This window comes from Oncorhynchus keta, chromosome 34, assembly GCF_023373465.1.
Source record: "Oncorhynchus keta strain PuntledgeMale-10-30-2019 chromosome 34, Oket_V2, whole genome shotgun sequence".
In the NCBI taxonomy this organism is placed as follows: domain Eukaryota; kingdom Metazoa; phylum Chordata; class Actinopteri; order Salmoniformes; family Salmonidae; genus Oncorhynchus; species Oncorhynchus keta.
This window is the reverse complement of record NC_068454.1, coordinates 65,769,991-65,780,788: the sequence shown is the minus strand read 5'-3', so window position 1 is coordinate 65,780,788 and position 10,798 is coordinate 65,769,991. Positions and strand designations below refer to the sequence as shown.

The 10,798-nt window shown below is 43.5% G+C and overlaps 1 protein-coding gene across 1 annotated transcript; it reads right to left on the bottom strand.

The window, feature by feature from the left end:
• Window positions 1–4,548: 4,548 nt before the first annotated feature.
• LOC118367623 (metalloreductase STEAP4-like) lies at window positions 4,549–7,831 on the bottom strand. The gene is made up of 3 exons (XM_035751221.1): window positions 7,733–7,831; window positions 5,049–5,219; window positions 4,549–4,806 (listed from the first exon to the last, which is right to left on the bottom strand). Exons 1-3 carry the CDS (start codon window positions 7,829–7,831, stop codon window positions 4,549–4,551), a joined length of 528 nt encoding a protein of 175 aa, XP_035607114.1.
• Between the last annotated feature and the right edge of the window lie 2,967 nt (window positions 7,832–10,798).

Sequence of the window (10,798 nt, the reverse complement as noted above, 5' to 3'; positions counted from 1 at the left end):
GGACAATATACCATACGCTGTCATGCACCCTACAGCAGACAACAATTAACACCAGCAATCTGAGAATAACACATCCTCCTGCAATATGTCAATGAGTAATATACAAACTCTTGCCCAAGCAGAAAATGTAACCAGAGGCATCCTATTATCCATCATCTACAGCAATATTTATCTGCAATTTTAGGCAAGTAGGATTGGTATTCAACATCTAAGACCATATTAAGATAATGGCTGTGTTCGAGCAGCTACATTTTGTCCCCATAATGCAAAATTCTTTGAAAGGTGGTGACAAAGATGAAGAGTTCATGCAGGGTGTTTACCATTAGGGTGGAAAAATAGTCAGTTCCTGTCTACTTAATGGAATGGCTCTCCCACAAACCCTAATGTGATAGCAGCTGGGTCTGGTCTATTTAGTTAATTGACTTCAATTAATCCAGCAAGTGGGGTGTTTTGCTTCCTCTTCAGTCTCTGGCGGTGACCAACGATGGATGTCACTGCCTTTCAAAGTGTTACATTATCGGAATAAAAACCAACTGACTTGCACCTATATTTCGACATTCATAAACTTCAGAAAATCCTTGTGATGAAAGGTCATGTAGTTTTTTATATTCTCCTTAAAGTCACTGCAGTTTCTTCCCAGCAATATGTAGTCATCACCTGTATTGTGGGTAGCACTATTTGTCAACCAATCAATTAGGGGTTTTTTGGTTGACCAATGCAAATGTGACAAACGGGAACCAACTTTGCTGCAACTTTAAAGCTACAGGGATACAAATGAGTGATATTTGAGACTTCTTTAACCGATTTAATTGTACACGTTTCAATAGAAAAGTTTATTTCCTTTATATTGAAACATATAAACACAAAACATGTAAAGTGTTGGTCCCATGTTTCGTGCTGAAATAAAGGATCCCAGAAATGTTCCGTAAGCACAGAAATCGTATTTCTCTCAAATACTGGGCACATTTGTTTACATCCCTGTTAGTAAGCATTTCTCCTTTGCCAAAATAATCTATCCACCTGACAGGTGTGGCATATCAATGAGCTGATTAAACAGCATGATCATTACACAGGTGCACCTTATGCTGGGGACAAAAGGTCACTCTTAAATGTGCAGTTTTGACTCAACACTCAGCTGTTGCCAGATATTGAAAGTTAATTTCTCTACCATACATACATAAATTTGAGAAAATTTGGCAGTACATCCACCCGGCCTCACAACAGCAGACCACGTGTAACCACGCCAGCTCAGGACCTCCACATCCAGATTCTTTACCTGCTGGATTGTCTGAGGCCAGCCACCCAGACATCCTTGATATGTTTCTACAACTTGATTGGAGTCCACCTGTGGTAAATTCAGTTGCTTAGACATGATTTGGAAAGGCACACACCTGTCTATATAAGGTCCCACAGTTGACAGTACATGTCAGACCAAAAACCAAGCCATGAGGTCGAAGGAATTGTCCGTAGAGCTCCGAGACAGCATTGTGTCGAGGCACAGATCTGGGGAAGGGTACCAAACAATTTCTGCAACATCGAAGGTCCCCAAGAACAGAGGCCTCTGTGAGGGGAAAATTATGTATTCACCATATTTCTTGGCTATGTAACAATTATTTACATAACGAACAGTAAGATATTTCTGTCCTGTAAATGCTGTGTTTTATGGTCTCCACACTATCACCCTGCAGCTAGTCTGGGTGTTGAGGACATGGGTTTGTACTAGAGATAGCTTGAAGCTGACAATTGATTTGTGTTGGTGATAAAAACCTAAAAGCTAGCATTATATAGACAAGATGTGGTGTGTGTGACTCGAGATAGAGAGAGCCTGGAAGAGTTAAGAACAATGTCGCGCCTGTATGGTTGAAATATGCTTCTCTCTCTTTGCTTACTGGGGTGCTATCCTCAGTTACAGTGCCTTGCGAAAGTATTCGGCCCCCTTGAACTTTGCGACCTTTTGCCACATTTCAGGCTTCAAACATAAAGATATAAAACTGTATTTTTTTGTGAAGAATCAACAACAAGTTGGACACAATCATGAAGTGGAACGATATTTATTGGATATTTCAAACTTTTTTAACAAATCAAAAACTGAAAAATTGGGTGTGCAAAATTATTCAGCCCCTTTACTTTCAGTGCAGCAAACTCTCTCCAGAAGTTCAGGGAGGATCTCTGAATGATCCAATGTTGACCTAAATGACTAATGATGATAAATACGATCCACCTGTGTGTAATCAAGTCTCCGTATAAATGCACCTGCACTGTGATAGTCTCAGAGGTCCGTTAAAAGCGCAGAGAACATCATGAAGAACAAGGAACACACCAGGCAGGTCCGAGATACTGTTGTGAAGAAGTTTAAAGCCGGATTTGGATACAAGAAGATTTCCCAAGCTTTAAACATCCCAAGGAGCACTGTGCAAGCGATAATATTGAAATGGAAGGAGTATCAGACCACTGCAAATCTACCAAGACCTGGCCGTCCCTCTAAACTTTCAGCTCATACAAGGAGAAGACTGATCAGAGATGCAGCCAAGAGGCCCATGATCACTCTGGATGAACTGCAGAGATCTACAGCTGAGGTGGGAGACTCTGTCCATAGGACAACAATCAGTCGTATATTGCACAAATCTGGCCTTTATGGAAGAGTGTCAAGAAGAAAGCAATTTCTTAAAGATATCCATAAAAAGTGTTGTTTAAAGTTTGCCACAAGCCACCTGGGAGACACACCAAACATGTGGAAGAAGGTGCTCTGGTCAGATGAAACCAAAATTGAACTTTTTGGCAACAATGCAAAACGTTATGTTTGGCGTAAAAGAAACACAGCTCATCACCCTGAACACACCATCCCCACTGTCAAACATGGTGGTGGCAGCATCATGGTTTGGGCCTGCTTTTCTTCAGCAGGGACAGGGAAGATGGTTAAAATTGATGGGAAGATGGATGGAGCCAAATACAGGACCATTCTGGAAGAAAACCTGATGGAGTCTGCAAAAGACCTGAGACTGGGACGGAGATTTGTCTTCCAACAAGACAATGATCCAAAACATAAAGCAAAATCTACAATGGAATGGTTAAAAAATAAACATATCCAGCTGTTAGAATGGCCAAGTCAAAGTCCAGACCTGAATCCAATCGAGAATCTGTGGAAAGAACTGAAAACTGCTGTTCACAAATGCTCTCCATCCAACCTCACTGAGCTCGAGCTGTTTTGCAAGGAGGAATGGGAAAAAATGTCAGTCTCTCGATGTGCAAAACTGATAGAGACATACCCCAAGCGGCTTACAGCTGTAATCGCAGCAAAAGCTGGCGCTACAAAGTATTAACTTAAGGGGGCTGAATAATTTTGCGAGCATAGAAGTAATTTAGCTTGTCTGGTTGGCTCGTGTCACTGGGCATCTCGTGGCTTTGCTTCCCTAGTCTGTAATAGTTTACAAGCCCTGACACATCCAACTGGCATCAGAGCCAGTGTAGTACGATTCAATCTTAGTCCTATATTGATGCTTTGCCTTTTTGATGGTTCGTCGGGGAGCATAGCGGGATTTCTTATACGTTTCTTATACGGTTAGAGTCCCGCTCCTTGAAAGAGGCAGCTCTACCCTTTAGCTCAGTGAGGATGTTGCCTGTAATCCATGGCTTCTGGTGTGGGTATGTACGTACAGTCACTATGAGGACGACGTCATCGATGCACTTATTGATGAAACCAGTGACTGATGTGGTGTACTCTTCAATGCCATCGGAAGAATCCCGGAACATATTCCAGTTTATGCAAACAAAACAGTCCTGTAGCTTAGCATCTGCTTCATTTGACCACTTTTTTATTTACCAGGTCACTGGTGCTTCCTTCTTTAGTTTTTGCTTGAAAGCAGGAATCAGGAGGATAGAATTATGGTCAGATTTGCTAAAGGAGGAGAGCTTTGTACACATTTCTGTGTGTGGAGTAAAGATGGTCTAGAGTTTTTTTTCCCTCTGGTTGCACATTTAACATGTTGGCATAAACGAGGTAAAACCTATTTAAGTTTCCCTGCATTAAGAACAGGTGTGCAAAGCTTGTAGCATCATACCCGAGAAGACCTGAGGCTGTAATCACTGCCAAAGATGCGTCAACAAAGTACTGAGTAAAGGGTCCGAATACTTATGTACATTTGATATTTCAGGTTTTTAATTTTAATACATTTGCAAAACATTTTAAAAACCTGTTTTTGCTTTATCATGTGATATTGTGTGTAGATTGATGAGGGGGAAAACAAATCCATTTTACAATTAAGGCTGTAACGCAGCAAAATGTGGAAAAAGTAAAGGGGTCTGAATACCTTTCGAATGACCTGTATCCCGAGACTCGGAGAAGTGTATCCTAGACATATGATATGTCAGTTTTTCATTTTCTGCCCTAATAGTTAAAGTTAGGATTTTTTATGGGTATATCTGTACATGTGGGCAAGATACAGTGACCCTGTGGAGTTATTTGTATTGCATCTTAATCATATAACTCAAATCAAGAAATACTTCATTACTAAGGTATGTAAAAACAACCATTAATCACAGTAATTATTTTCAGAGGTGGCTGATTTTTCGTCTCCTACCCCCTGCCCCGCCCCTCTCCCAGCCCTGGCGTATCCGGGTGACGGTGTGGTCCACACAGGGGGTGATGAGCAGCAGCTTGAGCAGCAGCACCACAGAGGAAAGCACCAGACACAGCATGTAGCCTGGTGGGGTGTAACACTTGTAGGTGGAGGAACGCAGGAACTTGTTCCAGCCATACAGGAAGCCATGGGCTCTACACAACAGCAGTGTCAGATGGCCCAGCTTGGACTGGTGGGGAGAGCACACAACACAAGTGTCTCCAGTGATCACAATTTGTGACGTATCGATTTAACCCTATCTACAGCTCTGATGATAACTGAATCAATCTTATTATTTACAGCTCCATGATGCCGCAGGAAATTCTCAGAGAAACACATTTTCAGAAGTGAAAGAGTGATAACAGAGAGGGTTAGATTTTGACACATGTACAGACACGCATGCACAAGAACACACGCATGCATTCCCTGTACCTGTACGAAGCTGAACTCCCTCCAGCTGAGAGCTGCTCCTACAGAGGGCAAGGAGGTGATCCCCAGCAGGACGTAGAGACAGAAGCCCAGGATCCCCAGGACATAGAAGGAATCTGTGCCCCAGGCCTCTGTGTTGTCAAAGTCAAATGGAGTGGTCTTATTGGCTTTTCTCTGAGAGAGAGAGATGAAGAGAGACAGCAAGAGGCTGGTAAAAACTAAAGATACATTATTATCTTTATCCCAGTCACAAAAATATACAGTTGAAGTCGGAAGTTTAAATACACCTTAGTCAAATACATTTAAACTCAGTTTATTTAATCCTAGTAAAAATGTCCTGTTTTAGGTCAGTTCGGATCACCACTTTATTTTAAGAATGTGACATGTCAGAATAATAGTAGAGAGAATGATTAATTTCAGCTTTTATTTCTTTCATCACATTCCCAGTGGGTCAGAAGTTTAAAAAACACTCAATTAGTATTTGGTAGCATTAACTTTAAATTGTTTAACTTGTGTCAAATGTTTTGGGTAGCCTTCCACAAGCGTCCCACAATAAGTTGGGTGAATTTTGGCCAATTCCTCCTGACAGAGCTGGTGTAACTGAGTCAGGTTTGTAGACCTCCTTGCTCGCACAAGCTTTTCCAGTTCTGCCCACAAATATGCTATAGGGTTGAGGTCAGGGCTTTGAGACGGCCACTCCAATACCTTGACTTTGTTGTCCTTAAGCAATTTTGCCACAACTTTGTAAGTATGCTTGGGGTCATTGTCCATTTGGACGACCCAGTTGCGACCAAGCTTTAATTTCCTGACTGATGTCTTGAGATGTTGCTTCAATATACCCACAATATTTCCTTTCCTCATGATGTCATCTATTTTGTGAAGTGCACCAGTCCCTCCTGCAGCAAAGCACCCCCACAACATGATGCTGCCACCCCTGTTCTTCACGGATCGGATGGTGTTCTTCGGCTTGCAAGCATCCTCCTTTTTCCTCCAAACATAATGATGGTCATTGTGACCAAACAGTTCTATTTTTGTTTCATCAGACCAGAGGACATTTCTCCAAAAAGTTAGTTCTTTGTCCTCATGTGCAGTTGCAAACCGTAGTCTGGCTTTTTTATGGCGGTTTGGAGCAGTGGCTTCTTCCTTGCTGAGCGGCCTTTCAGGTTATGTCGATATAGGACTCATTTTTACTGTGGATATAGATACTTTTGTACCTATCTCCTCCAGCATCTTCACAAGGTCCTTTGCTGTTGTTCTGGGATTGATTTGCACTTTTCGCACCAAAGTACGTTAATCTCTAGGAGACAGAACGCTTCTCCTTCCTGAGCGGTATGACGGCTGCGTGGTCCCATGGTTTTTATACGTGCATTCTATTGTTTGTAGAATAAAACCTTTAGTCGTTTGGAAATTGCTCCCAAGGATGAATCAGACTTGTGGAGGGCTACAATTTCTTTCTGAGGTCTTGGCTGATTTCTTTTGATTTCCCATGATGTGAAGCAAAGAGGAACTGAGTTTGAAGGTATGCCTTGAAATACATCCACAAAGGCACAGTCAACTTAGTGGTTGTAAACTTCTGACCCCTTGGAATTGTGATACAGTGAATTATAAGTGAAATAATCTGTCTGAAAGAGCTGCTGGAAAAATGACTTGTGTCATGCACAATGTAGATGTCCTAACCGACTTTCCAAAACTACAGTTTGTTAACAAGAAATTTGTGGAGTGGTTGAAAAATGAGTTTTAATGACTCCAACCTAAGTGTATGTAAAACTTCAACTGTATAGTGTATTGGGGAGAGAATCAAGAGTAGTTTCACTAGATATTGTGTGTAAGTGGACCGGGCAGTGAGCCGTGTCTCTGTACATTACTAGTAAAGTAATAGTATGGGGACGTGGACCAAGGATCTCTGTCTGAATGTAATTGTGACACAAGCAGAGCACCCCTGTGGATTTAATCAAACTGCAAGGCAGGGAATGCACATACGCATGCATGCACACTCACACACACACACCTCTTTCTCACGGACGCACGCACGCACGCACGGACGCACACACACACACACACACACACACACACACACACACACACACACACACACACACACACACACACACACACACACACACACACACACACACACACTCTCTTTATCTTTCTCTGTCACATACACACATTAACACACAAACAAACACTACTGCAGTGCTCTATTGTGTTGAAAAATAGGTAGTTATGAGGGAAGAGCAGTGTGTGTGTTCAAAGAGCATGTGAGGCAGATTCAGGTCTCCTCTCCAGAGGGTTGAGGTGTTTGTTTTTCTCTCTGAAGCTGAGGCATAAAGTGCCTCATCTCCACAACATAGCTAAGTGTGTGTGTGTGTGTGTGTGTGTGTGTGTGTGTGTGTGTGTGTGTGTGTGTGTGTGTGTGTGTGTGTGTGTGTGTGTGTGTGTGTGTGTGTGTGTGTGTGTGTGTGTGTGTGTGTGTGTGTGTGTGTGTGTGTGTGTGTGTGTGTGTGTGTGTGTGTTTGTATACTATAACAATGCTGTCCTTGTTTCACCAGGCAATGGAAATTCACTAAAGAATGTAAGTAAAACAAACAAAATGCCTCCACACTGGCCCCACAACCCACAGAATACTCCCTTATGTTTTCTCAATTATTTGTTTTCTTTATTGTCAGGTGTTTATGTGCGTGTACCTGTTTCCCGGCCAGTGGTCCATTCTGCAGAGCCCAGGCAGACAGGGTGTTGAATCCTTTAACCACCTCAGCTCCAGGAACCAGACTGCTCAGGAACATAACATTATAACCACATTTACAGTACATCAACATACTGTAAATGTAAATACTGTAAATCTACATACTGTAGATACACATCAACATATGAAAACATTCCTTGTCTAAGGCACTGCATAGCAGTGTGGCGGCGTCACTATCGTCACGGGTTCAATCTCAGGCTGTGTCACAACCGTCCGTGACCGGGAGTCCCATAGGGCGGCGCACAATTGGCCCAGTGTCGTCCGGGATAGGGGAGGGTTTGGCCAGGGGGGGGGCATTGGGATATTTATTTATTTATTTGTATTTATTTATTTTTTGACCAGAGGAAAAAGTGCCTTCATCACCACTTCCAGCAGAATCTAGTCTCCCATCCAGGACCAACCTGCTTAACTTCTGAGGAAAGCCAGCAGTGGGATGCAGGGTGGTATGCTTCTGACAGTAAGTGACCATAAGAGAGAAAGAGGGTGAGAGAGTGAGACAGAGGGAGAAAGAGAGGCTATCACAGTTTACAGTAGAACATCTCTCTCTCTCTTTCTCTCTCTCTCTCTCGCTCTCTCTCTCTCTCTCTCTCTCTCTGTGTCTCTGTCTCTCAGTCTTATGGCTTGGGGGTAGAAGCTGTTCAGGTTCCTTTTGGTCCCCGACTTGGCGCTCCAGTACCGCTTGCCGTTCAGTAGCCGAGTGAACAGTCTATGGCTTAGGTGGCTGGTTTCTTTGACAATTTCCCAGGCCTTTCTCTGACACCACCTGGTATAGAGGTCTGCACCACCTTCTGTAGCACCTTGCGATCGTTGTCATACCAAGCAGTGATGCAGCCAGTCAAAATGCTCTCAATGGAGTAGCTGTATAACTTTTTGAGGATCTGAGAGGCCATGCAAAATCTTTTCAACCTCCTGAGGGGGAGAGGAGCTGTGCCCCATCGATTTGGAAGGGGGCGTGCTCGCCCTTCCATTTCCTGTAGTCCACGATCAGCTCCTTTGTCTTGCTGAAATTTAGGGAGAGGTTGTTGTCCTGGCACCACACTGCCAGTTCTTTGGCCTCCTCCCTGTTGGCTGTCTCATCGTCAGGCCTACCACCGTCGTGTCGTCAGCAAACTTGATGATGGTGTTGGAGTCGTGAGTGGCCACACAATCATGGGTGAACAGGGAGTACAGGAGGGGAGTAAGTGCACACCCCTGAGGGGCCCTGTGTTGAGGGTCAGCGTGGCGGATGTGTTTTACCTACTCTCACTACCTGGGGGCGGACCATCAGAAAGTCCAGGGCCCAAAGCATTTCATGGTTACAGATGCGAGTCCTACGAGACGATAGTCATTTATGCAGGTTACTTTTGAGGAACAGGAAGAGTTTTTTTTTATTTTATTATTTTTTTTATTTCACCTTTATTTAACCAGGTAGGCTAGTTGAGAACAGGTTCTCATTTGCAACTGCGACCTGGCCAAGATAAAGCATAGCAGTGTGAACAGACAACACAGAGTTACACATGGAGTAAACAATTTACAAGTCAATAACACAGAGAAAAAAGGGGAGTCTATATACAATGTGTGCAAAAGGCATGAGGAGGTAGGCGAATAATTACAATATTGCAGATTAACACTGGAGTGATAAATGATCAGATGATCATGTACAGGTAGAGATATTGGTGTGCAAAAGAGCAGAAAAGTAAATAAATAAAAACTGTGGGGATGAGGTAGGTGAAAATGGGTGTGCTATTTACCAATAGATTATGTACAGCTGCAGCGATCGGTTAGCTGCTCAGCTAGCTGATGTTTGAAGTTGGTGAGGGAGATAAAAGTCTCCAACTTCAGCGATTTTTGCAATTTGTTCCAGTCACAGGCAGCAGAGAACTGGAACGAAAGGCGGCCGAATGAGGTGTTGGCTTTAGGGATGATCAATGAGATACACCTGCTGGAGCGCGTGCTACGGATGGGTGTTGCCATCGTGATCAGTGAGCTGAGATAAGGCGGAGCTTTGCCTAGCATGGCCTTGTAGATGACCTGGAGCCAGTGGGTCTGGCGACGAATATGTAGCAGGGGCCAGCCGACTAGAGCATACAAGTAGTATAAGGTGCTTTAGTGACAAAACGGATGGCACAGTGAAAAACTGCATCCAGTTTGCTGAGTAGAGTATTGGAAGCAATTTTGTAGATGACGTCGCCGAAGTCGAGGATCGGTAGGATAGTCAGTTTTACTAGGGTAAGCTTGGCAGCGTGAGTGAAGGAGGCTTTGTTGCGGAATAGAAAGCCGATTCTTGATTTGATTTTCGATTGGAGATGTTTGATATGGGTCTGGAAGGAGAGTTTGCAGTCTAGCCAGACACCTAGGTACTTATAGGTGTCCACATATTCAAGGTCGGAACCATCCAGTGTGGTGATGCTAGTCGGGCATGCGGGTGCATGCAGCGATCGGTTGAAAAGCAGGCATTTGGTTTTACTAGCGTTTAAGAGCAGTTGGAGGCCAATGTTGGTCTGCTTGAAACATGTTGGGATTACAGACTGGGACAAGGAGATGTTGGACATGTCCGTGAAGACGCTTGCCAGGTTTAGTATTGGGTTCAGATTAAGGTTTAGGTTTTGGAGAAGAAGCTGGGGATTCTAAGGAAGAATAAAGATGTGAGATAAAAACAGAACGTCCCATAAGTATACTCCATAAATATTCCATCACTGGCTTCGCAGACAAACACAGGCGTTCATTATGAAACTATTAGAAGATGGCTTTATGAGGAATAAAAAACAGATTGGATGAAACTGCTGCTTTGGGGATTGTGTGTGTGTGTGTGTGTGTGTGTGTGTGTGTGTGTGTGTGTGTGTGTGTGTGTGTGTGTGTGTGTGTGTGTGTGTGTGTGTGTGTGTGTGTGTGTGTGTGTGTGTGTGTGTGTGTGTGTGTGTGTGTGTGTTAGCTCTTTCCCTGACATTTGTGAGTGTGAGAGTAACCCTGCTCTCTATGCAGTATCTAGGACAGGACAGATTGGCTGAGCTTTATCATCTCTGTCTTT